Genomic DNA, 18,191 nt, shown 5'->3' with positions numbered 1-18,191 from the left:
ATGTCAACTAAGTATCGTAAGTAAATTGCTCCCGGTTGTTCACTTATTTGATAACCAGAGTTATTCTTTGATAAAAGATCACTATGAGTAAGACTCAATAGAATTTGATCAATCCTTTTTTCTGTTGTTAAGGTAGAAAACTGAACCAAGAATTCTTTTTCTTTATCATCAATCGAATCAGTGTTCGAGACCCAGGATTCTATTTGATCATCAATCCAATCACCATTCACGTTTTTTATTTTTCTTATCAAGGAATAGATTGCTTTACTTGGATGACTTAGATGTCTCGTATTTCTCGAAAAAGCGATTCGATTGATGGGATTTGGTATAATACTTATGAGATCGATGAGATTCCAATATTTATTCTTAGAACGTATGGATTTGACCCCATAAGCGGGACCACCACCCCATAGCATGTTGCTACCAAAAGCAAAACTCCGTATTTCTTCTAGAGAATCTCCTAATTGTTCCAGAGCAACTAGAAAGATATTCTTTAACCAGAAAGAATTCAGTTCAGATGTAGGATACCTATCCAGAAGTTTTTCAATCATTGACTCAAATCCATTGTTGAACTGAATGAATCCCACTGATATATATATATATATATATATATATATATATATATATATATATATATATATATATATATATATATATATATATATATATATATATATATATATATATATATATATATATATATATAATATATATATATATATATATATATATATATATATATATATATATATATATATATATATATATATATATATATATATATATATATATATATATATATATATATATATATATATATATATATATATATGATACATAATTAAATGTGTTAGGGTCATTATTTATAAAGCTAAATAATAAAGTGATCTGACTAAATTAAAGATTTAGCTAAAGGCATATGTCATGAAAATAAATATTGTGTAGAGATCAGATAGTAATTTCTAATTTGATGAGGGGCCAAATTAGAAATACTAAAACTTAAAATAATTCAGTTTATAAATGGTCGTGGTCCCCTTCTGAGAGCACACACAGAGTCATAACGTACTCTTCATATTCCTTTCTCCCTATCCCCATCTAGAGAGAAAATCAAAGGGAAGTTATGACCAATTCAGGTACACTTCCCTTTACTTTTACAACATGATTATCAGTATGGGATATTGTTTATGATTGATTGTTAGAATCAATAATAGGATCATATTCTGCGTTCATGCTTACATGTTGTATCAGAGCCACCCATACTTGATTCATGTTTGTCTTTGGTTAATTTAATTAATTTCTCTTCAGAACCCTTAATCCCTAATTCTGAAACCCTTAATCCCAATTTTGTTTTTTGGAGAAAAACCCCAAATTGAGAATCCTATGGTTTCTTAAAACCCTAATTGAAGTAAATTATTTTAATTAATTTTGAATTTTGGGTTCAAGACATTTGAACATAAGGATTTATATTTTAGAATATAAATAATTTTATTTATTTTAGAATATATTTTGTTGTTGGACGTGCTTTATTATCAATGTTTGATCATTACAACCAGATACCTCTAGCAGTTAATATTACTGTCCAAAGACTTGATATTAATGGTGCATTGGGTGTTTTGGAATGGGTTAAACCATTATTTGAATATTTTTATAATGATTTATTTTATTATATGAGCATAATAAGTTATTCCTCTAGTTTTATATATATAGCTTCAGTTGCTTTTGTATCTACCAATGTGAATTCTGTTCTGATCCTCAATGGAACAAATTTTAAGGACTGGAAGGAGAATATTGAAATTATTCTTGGCTGCATGGATCTGGATCTTGCGTTAAGGACTGAGGAACCCCCTACTCTTACGGTGGAAAGTACTCCTGAACAGAGGAGGGATCATGAGAAGTGGGATCGCTCAAACCGCATGAGCATAATGATCATTAGGCGCGACATCCCAAAGGTGTTTAGGGGCACTGTTTCTGAAGACATTACAACTGCCAAAGAATTCCTTGTTGAGATTGAGAAGCGCTTTGCAAAAAGCGATAAGGCGGAGGCAAGTACTCTTCTTCAGAACTTGATCTCCATGAAATATTAAGGCAAAGGAAATATCAGGGAATATATTATGAGCATGTCTAATATTGTCTTCAAACTCAAGGCACTAAAGCTTGAAATCTCAAAAGATTTGCTCATTCATTTGGTGTTGATTTCTCTTCCTGCACAGTTTAATCAGTTTAAAGTATCTTATAACTGTCAAAAGGATAAATGATCTCTTAATGAGCTTATTTCATATTGTGTGCAAGAAGAGGAAAGACAAAAGCAAGACAAGACAGAAAGTGCTCATTTTGCAAGCACCTCAAAGGCTAATAAGGGCAAAAGAAAGAGATCGGAGGATCCCAAGAAGGAAGCTGCTAAGGGTCCAAAACAAAAAAAACAATTTCAGGAAAGCAAATGTTTCTTTTGCAATAAGACTGGACATGTAAAGAAGAAATGTGACAAATATCATGCTTAACGTGCAAAGAAAGGTATGTTTCTTACTTTGGTCTGTTCTGAGGTCAATTTAGCGTCAGTACCTAGTAACACTTGGTGGTTAGACTCAGGTGCAACTACTAACATCAATGTTTCTATGAAGGGTTGCCTAAACTACCATAAGCCAACTGATTCTGAAAGATGGATATATGTTGGAGATGGCAAATCAGTGGAGGTGGAGGCTATTGGGCATTTTAGATTATTATTATGTACTGATTTTTATTTGGATTTGAAAGACACTTTTGTTGTGTCGTCATTTAGACGGAATTTAATTTCAGTTTCTTATTTGGACAAATCTGGAACAATGAATTTAGTTTGTCTTTTAATTCAAATATTGTTGGAACTGGTTCACTTTTGGCTTATGATAATCTATATTTGCTTGATACTATGACCACCTATAATGAAACCCTCCATACAGAATCTCATGGTACTAAACGTAAAATTGACAATACTCAATCAGGAGCATTATGGCACAAGTGCTTAGGTCACATCTCTAAAAATAGAGTTGAACGACTTGTGTCAAATGGAATCTTAGAGTCCATTGACTTAACAAACTTTGATGTTTGTGTTGAATGCATTAAGGGCAAACAGACCAAAGCGAAGAGATTAGGTGCATATAGAGCTTTAGACGTCTTAGAGTTGATTTATACGGATATTTGTGGGTCATTTCCTACATCTTCTTGGAATGGTCAACAATACTTTATATCATTCATAGACGATTACTCAAGATATGCATACTTATTTGTTATACATGAAAAGTCACAGTCTTTGGATGTGTTCAAATCTTTTAAAGCTGAAGTTGAAAATCAACTCAACAAAAGAATTAAGTCTGTTAGATCTGACCGTGGTGGTGAGTACTATGGTAGATATGATGGATCAGGTGAACAGCGTCCAGGACCTTTTGCCAGGTACCTAGAGGAGTGTGGAATTGTCCCACAGTACATCATGCCGGGATCACCCAGTATGAATGGTGTAGCTGAAAGACGAAACCGAACTCTTAAGGATATGGTAAGGAGTATGATTTGTCATTCCACCTTACCAGAGTCACTTTGGGGAGAGGCACTAAAGACGACAACTTATATTCTAAATAGAGTACCAACTAAAGCAACTACTAAAACACCTTATGAGCTTTGGATTGGGCGAAAGCCTAGTCTAAAGCATTGTCATGTGTGGGGTTGTCCAACTGAGGCAAGGCCTTATAAGCCAAATGAAAAGAAATTGGACTCCCGAACAGTAAGTAGTTACTTTATTGGTTATTCTGAGAGATCCAGGGGATATAAATTTTATGATCCCCTATTAAAGACAATTTTTGAGATAGGGACTGCTACATTCTTTGAGGATATTGAGTTTGGGGGGAAGAATCAGATTATGAAATTTGTTTTGGAGGAAGATGATCCAATCACCGTCCGTCAAGCCATACAGGATCCTAATTCAGAAAAATGGATTGAAGCAATGAGGGAAGAGTATAAATCCATGCAAGATAATAAGGTTTGGGAACTTGTCCCATTATCAGAAGGTGTGAAACCCATTGGTTGTAAACGGTTATTTAAGACCAAACGGGATTCTAACGGTAATGTGGAGAGGTATAAGGCTCGTCTTGTAGCTAAGGGATTTACTAAAAAAGAAGGGATTGACTTGAAAGAGACTTTTTCTCCAGTTTCATCAAAAGACTCTTTTAGGACATTTATGGCTCTTGTTGCACATTATGATTTGGAACTTCATCAAATGGATGTCAAAACGACGTTTCTCAATGGTGACATTGACGAGACGATCTATATGGTGCAACTAGAAAATTTTGTGTCGGGAGACCCAAAGAATATGGTTTGCAAATTGACTAAATCCATTTATGGACTAAAACAAGCATCCCGTCAATGGTACCATAAATTTTATCAAGTAATTCTCTCATTTGGCTTCGAGATGAATCTTGTTGATGATTGTGTGTATCACAAGTCTAAGGGGAGCAAGTTTATTTTCCTGATCTTGTATGTTGACGACATTCTGCTTGCCACTGATGATATAGGCATATTGCACGAAACTAACAAATTTCTGTCAAAGAATTTTGAAATGAAAGATTTTGGTGACGCCTCATTTGTATTAGGAAAGATACACCGAGATCGATCTCGGGGTATTATAGGATTATCACAAAGGAGCTATATCGATAAAGTTCTTAAAAGGTTTAACATGCATGAATGTAAATCCGGGGATACTCCAGTTGCTAAGGGAGACAAGTTCAGTCTCAATCAGTGCCCAAATGGAAATTTGGAAATTGAGGAAATGCAGGAGATTCCTTATGTGTCAGTTGTAGGAAGTTTGATGTATGCCCAAGTATGTACGCGTCCAGACATAGCATACATAGTTGGGGTTCTAGGCAAATACTTAAGTAATCTAGGAATGGACCATTAGAAAGCAGCAAAGAGGGTCATGAGATATTTAAAGAGAATAAGAGGTTATATGCTCACATATAGGAGGTCAGACCAGTTGGAGATCATTGGGTTTTCTGAGTCAGATTTTGCAGGATGTCAAGATAGCTTAAAATCTACTTTAGGTTACATTTTTATGTTGGCAGGTGGTGCGGTTTCTTGGCGCAGTGCCAAGCAAACCCTTACAACTTCATCCACCATGGTAGCAGAATTTGTAGCATGTTATGAGGCATCTAATCACGGGATATGGCTGAGAAATTTTGTCACAGGGCTGAAAATTGTGGAAAGCATTGAAAGACCACTTAAGTTATATTGTGACAATAAATCAGCTATATTGTATTCCAACAACAATAGGAGCTCGACTAAGTCGAAGCACATTGACATTAAGTTCCTAATTGTTAAAGAAAGAGTACAGAGTGGACAGATTTCCATAGAACATTTAGGGACAAACTCCATGATTACAGATCCTCTAACTAAAGGACTTCCACCCAAGGTCTTTCATGAGCATGTTGCTCACATGGGTGTTTTACAATTTGAGGAATCTGAGGTTTAGTGGGAGATAGTCATTTTTATATGTTTTATGTTCCATGTTTAATTTCTTGTATGCATACATTAAACTTTCAGACATATTTGGTTATTTATATATGTGGTTTTAATTTTACACTTTGTACATTAAGTTTTTATATTGATCTCATTAAGTTAAAGTTTGGACCAGTTAAAAATAAATGTGTATATACAGATCACCTTCACATAATTTTTCATGCTACACATTTCATGATGAATCCATGTCATTTGGTTGGGTCAGGATTAGTGATCATTATTGGTTTTAGTTGCGATTGATGCAATGAAAAACTAGTTTGGTTCTACATACTGATATAATCAATGGACGAGACTTTTGGAGTATGCTCGAGTAATATAATGGCAATTTTGAGCTCATAAAGTCTAACACATTTATAAGGTTGTAAGTACATATATATTTGTGACCAGTGGGAGATTGTTAGTAATTTTGGGTCATGCATATATATGATACATAATTAAATGTGTTAGGGCCATTATTTATAAAGCCAAATAATAAAGTGATCTGACTAAATTAAAGATTTGGCTAGAGGCATATGTCATGAAAATAAATATTGTGTAGAGACAAGTTAGTAATTTCTAATTTGATGAAGGGCCAAATTAGAAATACTAAAACTTAAGTAATTTTATAAATGGTCGTGGTCCCCTTCTGAGAGCACACACAGAGTCATAACGTACTCTTCCTGTTCCTTTCTCCCTATTCCCATCAAGAGAGAAAACCAAAGGGAAATAAAGGTGCTCTACAGGAGGAAGATCACTGTATCATTAGTGCTCTCTAATATTATCATTATGGCCAATTCAGGTACCCTTCCGTTTACTTTTACAGCATGATTATCAGTATGGGATATTGTTTATGATTGATTGTTAGAATCAATTATAGGATCATATTCTGCGTTCATGCTTACATGGGTTACATTAGTTGTATTTTATGTTAAGATCTTATTTGGTTGAAGATTATTTGATGTCATGTTGGTTTATTGTTTTGCTTTACATTGTTAATTAAAGTATTTCGGATTAAGTTTAGAAAATATATGATGAAACTATGTTAAATTGTTGTCTTAATTTTCATTTGATATTATAAGAAATGTTTAGAGTTCTTGGCTTGTGAAAAAATTATCAATTACTACATTGTCGTTTTCTCGATCGAATGAGTGATTTTCTCTTGTAGAATAATTATTTATGGTAAAAACCATGACCATTGCAATTGTTTAGTTTATTGTGAGTGTACTGATTATTGTTATTGGTCCAAAAGGTAGCAGCTACATTAGCTTGAATCGTGGGATCGATTGTTTTTTGTTTCTATAACCTTTCTTCTTATGCAATCAACGAGACATATAATAGCAATAACAAAAACATTGTATTCTTTAAGTAGGTCATCAAGAATGGCTCCAATATGCTTTTCTTCAGTACTCTAAGATCCGATTGCAATAAGAGAGTCCATAGTTATCTTGATTTCAAGAAGAATGAAGGTAGCAATGCTTTAATCTTTCTTAGTACTTTTCAGTTTCCTTATCTTGGCCTAAAGTCACTGACTAATATACATTAAGCTTTTTTAATATTTCTTAAGATGTATCGAGACTAGAGATGTCAATTTGGCAATGGCTCATGGACCAACCTTGGATTAAGTCCCCTTTTAGGAGTCTCAAATGAGAAATACAAAAAAAAAATCTCAATTCCAAAGTTCCTTTCAAGTGGGTTATGATTAGGACTAAGGTGGAAAATATAGAGTGAAAGCAGATGGAAAATGTGAATTAGGGAAAGAAACTTGATAAGAAAATTTTTGTAGGTTCATAGTAATCCTTTAATGAGCGGAAATCATGGTCAAAATTCAATCTCTTAATACTATATTAATGTATAAGATGTAAACTAGAAAAACGTGAATGATAGAGACATAATTTTGGATTCTCTGTTAGGTTTTTATGTGTTGTTCATCTACTGTGTTTTCAAAATACACCGATGGATACTGATTTTGATGTTTTAAAATATACTAAAAAGATTTTCAAAATACCAACATCAATATATTTTGAAGACACAATATAATATAACATAAAAAATTTAGAAAAGAATTTGAACTCTAAAAGACAGAAAAAGAAAAAAATTATTTATATTTATTTAGTATTCAACATATATCAAGGAATATAAAGAAGATCATACACATGAATAAGCACTTAAAAACTAACTAAAACCTTGCTAACAAGAACCTAATTGAAAACACATAAACCAAAGACTAACAAAGTGCCTTAACAAAGAGATTGTGCATGATTTATTAAAAGAGTAATGATATTTTTACAAACAAAATTTTAACAAAATTTACAAACTACACTTTTAAATAAAAAAACGTACTATTTTATTATTTTATTTTAATTAGAAAAAATAAAATATTAGTGTATTTAATTCTATTATAGAAAGTTTGTTAAATTTGTCAAAAAAATTTTGTCAACAAATGATTTTCCTTATTAAAATTGAAATAGGTTTTATAAAAAATAATTATTTTGTTCCTGTTAAAAATGTTCAAATTGTACTGCTTTTTAACTTGATTTTTAAAATTTTATTAAATTATATATATTTTCTCTAACTTCGATTCGTTCATACATATTACGCTAATCAATTAATTAAAAAATCTATTATTTGATAAATTTATAATAATTTACCATACTCAAAAAACCTAGTTGAAAAATATATAACTAAATGTAAATATTTTTATTATAGTTTGACTTGAATAATACACTCTATCATATCACTAAAATATCAATTGTTAAAAAAACAAAAAATTAAATAAAATATTATATTGAATATAAGTATATATATTAATTTGTTATTATTAGTATTATGTTATTAAATTATATTATGAAATAAGTTTCATTAAATGTCGTGTTTCAATTAAATATTTTTACAATAACATGCAACAACAACAAAAAAACAAAAAAACAAAAAAAAAAATGCAGAAAAAACGAAAGTAAGTAAACAGGATCAAACATTTGCATGAAACGAAATCCCAAGAAAGATTATTAACATAAAGAATAAACAGAAGTTAATTAATATGAAAAAAAGAAGAAAACATGATTTTTTTTTCCCATTTAAAAGTAGATAGAATTTGCTTTCATGCTATTGAGGGTGAGATACTACTAAGCAAGTGTAACATTTTGAGACTCATGATAAAATAATAAATTAGAACCTTCTATTCCTACAAATTTTAATTTTAACATGTAAATATACAACCTTGTTTAAAATACCCAAATTATTACTACTTTCTAATTTTAAATGTAATGAACAAAGAATCATTGTAGATACAAATTTGAATTTTAACAGAATAACAGTAATTTTTAAAACATCAAAACTAACCATTTTTTTTTTTTAATTTGTCCCGTTCCAGTGACATGAAACCACTGTATTGCCTTACGACCAAACATGATTCAAGTAGCTTGATTAACCTTAAAAATGCTTCATTATTGTTTGACGTAAACTAAAAAAATGATTTTTCGGCACATTATGAATGTCTTTTGTCTTTTATTTGAAGTGTTATTTTGACTTTTTAGATTGGCATATTGCCACCAATTGGCATGCAAATGGTTTATACCTAAAATTATATCTGAAATTCATGGTTGGTACTCCAATTGGGTGTAGCACCATTAACCAAAAGACTGAAAACTAAAGTTGCATTAAGTTATCAACTTCAACACTTTCTGAATTTGAATTAGAAATCAATCTGGTAATAAGTTAGTTATTATTTTTTTTTTTATGATATTGGAATGTGAGCAAACTTTCCAATGTTAGTGCTTTGTGATCAATCTTCAAAGATATTGTTAAAATAATGTGAGAGAAAAAGTCTTGGTAGTTATAGATTAGAGGTGTGAACCATTTACTTTGCAGAGTTAAGAGAAAAACACAAAATAAATGAATTATATAAGGTTGGAACAACAACAAATATGAGAACAAGTAGAGTTTTAAGATTATGCAGACTTTAGCAGATCTCAACCAAAAGTTTCTGTGACGCATCTCAATCACGAGAGGGGCATTTTTGCAATCCCACTAATTTTTTATTATTTGGAATACAATTTTTTATATTTTAGATTATATATTTCATCATATAAAATGAAAAAAAAATTATAATCTAGAATACACATATATTTTAGATTATACAATTTAGAATAATTTTATTCTTTTTAGATTATGCAGTTTATATGTTTCAAAATAAAAAATAAATTTTAAATTACGTATTTTAAAATACGAAATTTATTTTTCAGATTAAAAGAAATACAAAAAGAGATTGTGGGTTCAATTTCCACCACTAACAACTAACAATTACAGATGAAAAAAAAAGAAATACAAGAATTTATAGAAGTACAAGAAGAAATTTCTGGTGGTGCAGGAAGAGGCTGCCTCATCAGAGGCTTAACCTGTGAGCCCAAGAAGGAGACCCAGAAAGCCTACTGAGGCCTTTTGTTGGATTGGGCTTTTCATAGATTTTCCCAAATGCCTGTGGGGCTTTTGTTTCTTGCCCGTCCATAGTTTTTTCTTGCACTCCAATTTTTTCAAAAGTGACCACATTTACCTTTTAGTTATTTTCTTCCAGCACCCTATAATTTAGTGAGAAAGGGTATTTTAGTCTTTTTCTTGTTAGCAGGAAGTGAAGTTAGTAATAAGATATACTTTAGAAAACATTTTGAGAAAAAAAAAATTGAGTTTTTTCCTATACTTGTTCTATTATTGTTTTGTATTGCTATATCTAAAAGTTTTTTGGATTACACAGTAAGGTTTAAAATTCAATTTGCTACCATAATCTAAAAAATGTTATTCCTTTTGACCCTAACCACCTTATGTTTAGCAATGACATGATGATTGAGATCCTTGACAAAATGAAAGAGAGTGAGAAGATAAGAAGTAGTTCATGCTACTTTGCTCATACCCTACCTCATAATTCACATCATTAAGTGTTTTTGATAGAAGGAAATGACATCTTAACCGTTTTCACAATTGGGTGCATCAATTAATGTACTACAAAAACAAGTTTGATAAAGATTTTTCAAATCAACACAGTGTTGGATGCAACCACCATCCACCACCCTCACATAACAACACCATAGCATGTGAGAGATACCTTACATGCAGGGTCCTCATGTAACAACACCATGCATCTTAATTATAATCATAACTTTCTTTCAACACTCCAAATGTTTAATCATTTCTATCTCTTCATCATGAAGTAGAATAAGAAAAGTTCATATAACTTGTGTTGTAAATTTGTATTTCTTCAATTTTTTTTTTGTCATAATCACTTGAAAGATGATTGATAGATACCAGGGAATTTTTTATTCATTTTATATGATCATATATCTTTTAGAAATCGTTAATCTTGAGATTTGTAATTTTAATCAATGTTTAAATTTTGTTTAGTTAAGTATAAAGTATTGCTTTTATTAGGTGATGAAAAACTGTCGTAAATGTTTTTTTTTTATAGCTTTTTAGAAATTGAAATGTTTTGCTTTTACTAACTTTTTAAGTCATTATCACATTAAATGACTCCGTAAAATGACCATCTTGTTTTTTAATAAAAACTTTTTTTAAATGACCGCAAGCTATAGGTTTTGATTTCTTCTACAAGAATTTGTTTATAAGAAATTTGAGAAAAAATAGTTATTCAGAAACATTTTTTACCACTAGAAATATATTATGTTTTTAAAAGTAAACCAAATTTGAGAAAAAATGTTTTCCAACTTAAATTTTTAGAAAACTAATTATTTTTCCTATCAAATATCCCATATATAGAAAAAAACATAAAATATTATTTTTCATAATTAAACTTGATTTTTATAAATTAAAAATAAAAAAAATGGAAAAATTAATATAAATTATTTACAAGCTAATTTATTTATAAGTTAAATTTAATTTATAAAGTGTTTAGAGAGAAATTTAGAGTATTAAAAAAAACGGTAAAAATACTAATTTTCATTTTAACATTTATTTTTTAAATTGATATTTTTTTAAAGAAATAAAACAATAACAACAACATCAAATCTTCGAAGATATTGTTTACCATGCTATGACTCAATTAATTAAGAATTTGGATTCTCCAAAAATTTTCTTGGCCTTTCTCTTTTTATTTTTTAACTAAAAAGCATACTATATACACAATATATACTCTTCTCATTGATGTTTCCAGTTATTTTCTTTGCATGATCTAAACTATCCTTACCAAATTTTTGTAACATTTTGTCTCTTTATTGTAGCTATGAAAACATAAAAATGAATTCACCCCCTTTTCTTCCCCTTCAACCTCCAAAGATGAAACTGTTTCTAATTATCAACACAGTTCAACAAACTTATTAACCGGTTTGGAATAGAACTTGTGTAGACATGTAGTTGCTTATAATCACAACAGCACAAATTGTGATTTTAAGGATCAAACTGTGAAGAAGATGAGAAAAGGAAAGGGCATTATATTGACATACAAAATATTTACTTCTGATCATCATCATCGTAATCAAAGAAATGCACAATTTGTGTCTTATCAAAGTCACAAAAAAATAAAGTAAAAGCAAAATCTAATTTGAATGGCTACTTTTTCTGCCATGCTTGCCAACATGGTGCAACCATCCAATGCCTTTGATGGCCTTGGAGAATTTGAGAAGGTTAGGCCTTCCCATTCCCAAATTCATCTTCCCTGTTGAGAATTTCAGAGCCTGTAAACAGCACAACTTACCCTCCATCTCCTCCTCTTCCTCTTCCTCATCCTCACTTTTCTCAACCTCACCCTTCTTCCCTTTCTTGCTCTTGCTCTTCTGCACAACCTTGTTGGACTCTGTCTCATAAGTCTCCCAAAGCATGTCCATTCCTTCACTCCCATCTGCATTGTGCCTTTCCTCAAACAGCTTGCAGGCCAAAGTCCTCCTCCACTCTTTCTCCACTCTCATTGAACCAAAACCCCCATCATTGCACCCACTGTACACCCACTTGCTTTCTGGACTCCCAATCTTTGCTTCTAGTCTCTGTGATAAAGACTTCACTCTCCCTGATGCACCAAACCCAAATTCCCCATCACTCATAGGATTCACTTTGGATCCACTTCTCAAGGCCAATTTCTCTTTACTTTCTTCAACTTTATTGAACTCAGTAATCAGTGGCCTCACTTCTTTCTGCTCCTTTTCACAACACAATTCTTCTAACCCTTCATTTTCTTGGAACAAGCTTTCTAGGCTCTTGACTTCTACAACTGGCACAGTGGCTTCCACTTCATCAACTTTTTCAACTGGGTCTTCATCTAACACTGTTTGCTTCTCCTCATGTATCTTCCTTTGGGGACAATCTTGTTCAAAACTCTGTCGGGCACTAAATATAGGCAAATCTTCCAACGGAAAATCGAACTTTGGCTGTGGAACAAGGTTTTCATCCAACTTGGCACTGGGCTTTGGATCTCCAATTGGACAAGAATCTTCTCTTGCTTCAGTTAAGCACTCAACTGCTTCAACTGCTTCAAAGCCTTCTGACTTAGGCTCAAACACTTCAAAGATTGATGCTTGGAACATGACAAGATATGCTTCAACCTCGCCTAGCAACCCCATTTCCTCATCCATCTCATCAGCCTTGGAGTGCAGCCATGCAAGAAAATATTGCAAGACAGAAAGAAGAATGCCCCACTTGGACTCAGAAGGCTCGGAACCACACTTGTCCTGAACAAGATTGTTGGGAGTGAAAGTGAGAAGGGCAACAAGGAGAAGGGCTGTGGTGATGAACAGAGGGGAGAGGAAAGAGAGGAGCCTGAGGAGGTAAGGGGAGAAGAAGATGAAGTAGGAGAAGTACAAAGGGTGAGAAAAAATGGAGAAACAGAAGTTGAAGAAGATGGAGAAGAGGTTACTGGATAACTCATTCTTCTTGGTGGGAGTGTTTGAGAAGGATAGCTCAGTCATGTTTTGTTCTTTTTTCTGTGTGGTTGTGACCAAAGCAGAAGAGAGAAAGAGAGAAAATGGTTTGGATTAATAGAAAACTAGGAGTGGTGTTGTTTTGTGTGTGGAATGTGTTATGATTTTGCTTTTGGAAGTGAGCACGGCGTGAATATAGGGGAAGAGATTGGAGAGAGAGAGAGAGGGAGTGAGTGAAGAAAGAGTAAGAAACACTTCGATTTATGAAGAAAAAGCATCTTTAGAAACTTTTCTCCCTTCTTTTCTTGTCAATAACAATCAACAACCACTTACCCACCTCGATTTTTTCTCTCTCACTAAATTACACAAACATCTTGTGTGCCTTTTCCTCATATTGCATGCATCAATTTTATATTTTTATCTAACTTCTTTAATTATTTTTAAATAACTTATTAAAACTCTTTATACATCACAATAACATCTTTTAATTATTTAAAAAGTTACCATATCTCATGTGTCATGTGGGTGTACCATGCAATAAATAATTGATAATTGATCACATATAGCTGGTGTAATAAACAATAATAAATGAAGCTGTACATATACACATTTAATTTGATTTAAGCATTCAACAAAAAGAATTGGGTGAGTTTTGATTCAAAGAGCATTATATTAGAGTACGTGTACACACAAACAAAAGGAATTTTATTTACTATAAAGAAATATAACTATTGATCTCTATATTATAAAAAAAGGTTTTAATTTTTATTGTAATTTATTCTATTAATTTTGTTCTATTTATTAATACAAAGTTTAATTAAGTCTTTCAATTTTAAAAATATAATATTTTAAGATTCAATTGAGTCTCACCATTTTTTAAATACAATAGTATTATTTCATATCTTAAGATTGATGCAGTAAAATTTATAAATTATATTTGGTTAAAACGTGAAGTTAATAATAATTTTATGATAGTGTTAATAAATGACTTGGATTAAAATAAAAAAAAATAAATGGTCGGTACTTTTTGATAATTTTTTAATTTAATAAATAATACTATATATTGTGAAATGGGTCAATTTAAGAGATAATTGAGAGATCATATCTAATTATTAAGAATGGTAAATTTTAAGAATCAATTAATAATATAAAATTAAATCTGTAATACCCAACTTACATACAAACTATATACATGTAAAATGTTTGTAGTAGTACAAAATGAGGAGTTGACAAAATAAAGGGTTTACAAAATTAATAGTATTTAAAAAACGTTATAAATATAACATATATGTATATTTATCCGAAAAGATAAAAGAAGAAATTATGTTTTGGAAAATGAGGTTTTGACAAACTTTTTATAAATAGGATTAAAGTAGATTTATTTTTTATTTTCTAATAAAAAAGAAGTAATAAAAATAATATTTTTTTTAACTTATTTATTTGTAAAAAAAATTGTTAATCTATCATTTTCCCAATTGATTTTTACCTATTTTCTAGATTTAGTTTATGCACGTTTACTATTTGTTTATGTATTTAATATAATCACACTAAGTTTTCACATATATAACAAATAAAGGGTAAGTTATCAAAAATTAACATAATAATATTTACAATTTAACTCATAAATTAAGTTGTCAACAAAAAATTATAAAATTCAAATTCTCAATTCTCTTAACTTAGACTAACACATGAATCCACCATACAAAATACAAAAAAAAAAAATATTGATTTTGAAAATCTTAATTAATTATGTTCTATCATATATAACACTTAGTTTAAAAGCTCTATAATTATGCGTCATGAACTTCATATATTAGACATTACTATCAGGCTACATGTATGTTTTACATATGTAATAAATTTTCTATAAACTTTCTCACCTACTAAAGTCATAACCCATATGATTTAAACTCAATGATGTTAAAATATGATTCAAAACTGATTGAATTCTTGTTTGTTGCTTTTAAATTATATTTATAAATACTCTTTGTACATCTCATAAGTGATAATATATATTCACCAAATTAAGAGCATTGTTTTAGTAAGTTCAGTGTTTTATTATATTTTTTCCTTTACTCCAACAACTGATATCTAGAGCAAGGTTCAAATGGGGCCTAATGCGTTTTCAACCAACCTTCCTATTCTTAATGGAAAGAATTGGATTTCTGGGGTATCAAGATGTTGCATATATATATATATATATATATATATATATATATATATATATATATATATATATATATATATATATATATATACTTTAAGATGGATATCCAATGTTAGCTAAAGCTTCGACAAATGCAACAAATGCACAAAAGGCGTTTTACAAAAAAAATAAGAAGAAAGATTGTAAACCAACATTTTTCATTAATGTGTTGATGAGACACATTTTGAGAAGATTGTAGGTGCTAAAACTTCGTGTCAAACATGACAGATCTTGGAGAAATGTAGTAATTGAGTGGAAAAGTTGAAGAAAATGATATTTTAGACAATGAGGTGTCAATATGAACCGATGCAAATGGAAAATAATGAAAGGATAACTAGTATTTTCAACTAAATCGTAACTCACACAAATGCGATGAAGAACTATGGTGAGAAAATTCTAGATAAAGCAATTGTAGACAATATTTTGAGAACTTTGAACTCTAACTTCGATTATATCATGTTAGTTGTTGAAGATAATTAAAGATTCATGAGAAGAACTACCCTACTCATGATTTGGAGTTGACAACAATAGTGTTGGCTTTGAAAACATGGAGCAACTATCTCTATGGTGCACAATTTTAAGTATTCAGTGACCACAAGAGTTTAAAATATCTGTTTGATCAGAAAGAGCTAAATATAAGGCAAAGAAGGTGGATAAAGCTCCTGAAGGATTATGACTTTGAATTACTATACCACCCAAGAAAGGTGAATGTTGTCGCATATCACTACAAAAAAAATCTTATTACCGATGACATTTTCTCGACGAATTTTCTTCCGTCGATAATGATCACTTTCCAACAGATTTACCGACGAATCATACACTTGATTTTATAGACTGCTTAAATCTGTCGGTAAAGGCACGAATGATGTTGGTGATTTACTTTACCGGCGGAATACCAACGGATTTTGCTTTCAAATGTGTTGACGGAAGTATCCATCGGTAAAGTATGTAATGCAATTGTTGACCGATGTATTAACCGACAAATCTTGGTCATCGGTAATGTTGTCGATTAAATCAGAATTTTAATTGACATTCCCTCCCCCAATTTCACTTTCGTTTGCTTTCTCTCCACTGTTTTCCCTTTTCCCTCTACCACAATCATTCATCTAAGCCCCAATTTCTTTTCGCCACTTTCCCTTTCATTTGCCCCAATTTCACTCCGCCACAATCGTTCATATAAGCCCTCCGCCAATCCTTCATCTAAGCCCTGCCAAACCGCTGCCCTGCCACTCTGTTCGTCGGCGAGCCACCATAAGAAAGCAGAAGGCACGCGTATGCTCCAGCTCGTGGAAGAGGGGTTTCATTTCGCCTAGGCCAGTTACTGCCCCTCGAGCTCGCTGCAGCCACCACCTCTTTCGCTAGCGTCGAACATGTGCATTTTGGGTGAGTGTTGTTTTCAAGGGATGTTCAATCCAATTGAACGTGTTTTAATTGAGAATCAATGTTCAATTTGTTGAATTTGTTTAATTTTGTTTTCAATTGGTTTGAATTTGAAGCTAGAGTTGAAGAATTATTGTTCTGTGAAGTTGGTTAATAGTTGCTACCGCACCATTCTAGGGCCAGAGACAAAATGGTGGAGCAAAGGTTGATAGTGCAAGGTGAACACATATTGGAGGAGAAATAACCAGGTAAGGGGCAACATGGGTAGTGTGTACTTTGATGCTAGAGAATAGGTCATGTAGTATTGAATTGATGTAGTTTGTTTCTTGTTTGTTCTTTTGGGATTGATGTGCCTTTCACGATTCTTGGCTGCCATTTTTTTTATTGCCATGTTTCATTACCATGTGCATTTGTTAAGTGCAGTCCAATGGTTCTTTTTGCCTTCAACACTTCACATGATATCTCTTTTAAAGGTCTCCAACATGTACAACTTGCATTTGAACTTCAAGACAAAAAGTCAACTATGCAGTCAAAGTTAAACTCTTTAATGATTCTTTTCTACAGTAGTTTGATTTGCTGCAAAAAAATTCCCCTTAATTCTCCTTCAATCAACTATGCATAAGTGTATTTAATTGTCTTTAGAGGTTTCCAATAACTTGTGCATGGTTTTGAACCTCCAAAGTGAAAGTCAACACTAAGGTCAAATGTTTTAATTTAAGAGTAGGAGCATTTTCATGAGTGTATCACACATAGAAGAATTTCAATTATAGCTCAAGTCTAAACAAGGTAAAATGTAAAAAAGTGATCAATACTAATCCTCTTGATGAAAACATATTCAAACTATGTATGCATGGTTGGATTAGCACAAGTATAAAGACTCTTTCAACCTAAAATGTGGTAATCTAGCTAGATGCAAACCACAAAACCATAACTATACCTATTCAATCTTAAGCAACAATTTAAAACAAATTCTATCCTAAAAACAACAAAGACAAACTATATCCAAGTAATGAAACATGTTAGCTAACCTAAAATTCTAAAAACACCAAAACATAATTAATTTTGGACCAAAATAGAATTAAAAACTAAACTAAAACAGTATCAAGAAAATTCATTGTTGTAGCAACCAATCCCTAGAGCTGCCAGTGATGGGCAGCAAAGGCCATCACCACCCTCACTAAATTCTAAAATGCAAAACTCATTCTATAAAGCCAAAAACTCATCCTAGCAACTTTTAT

The 18,191-nt window shown here is 31.3% G+C and overlaps 1 protein-coding gene across 1 annotated transcript; it reads right to left on the bottom strand.

The window, feature by feature from the left end:
- Positions 1–12,053: 12,053 nt before the first annotated feature.
- Positions 12,054–13,415, bottom strand: LOC114184402. Its single transcript, XM_028071713.1, has one exon. The coding sequence runs from the start codon at positions 13,413–13,415 to the stop codon at positions 12,054–12,056; it is 1,362 nt and encodes a 453-aa protein (XP_027927514.1).
- Between the last annotated feature and the right edge of the window lie 4,776 nt (positions 13,416–18,191).

The sequence above is a fragment of the Vigna unguiculata genome, chromosome 5 (genome assembly GCF_004118075.2).
Source record: "Vigna unguiculata cultivar IT97K-499-35 chromosome 5, ASM411807v1, whole genome shotgun sequence".
Classification (NCBI taxonomy): Eukaryota; Viridiplantae; Streptophyta; class Magnoliopsida; order Fabales; family Fabaceae; genus Vigna; species Vigna unguiculata.
This window is presented reverse-complemented; position numbering and strand designations above follow the sequence as displayed.

Excerpts from the sequence above, each read along its gene's own strand:
- LOC114184402 (XM_028071713.1), bottom strand. The coding sequence starts at position 13,415 with ATGACTGAGCTATCCTTCTCAAACACTCCCACCAAGAAGAATGAGTTA.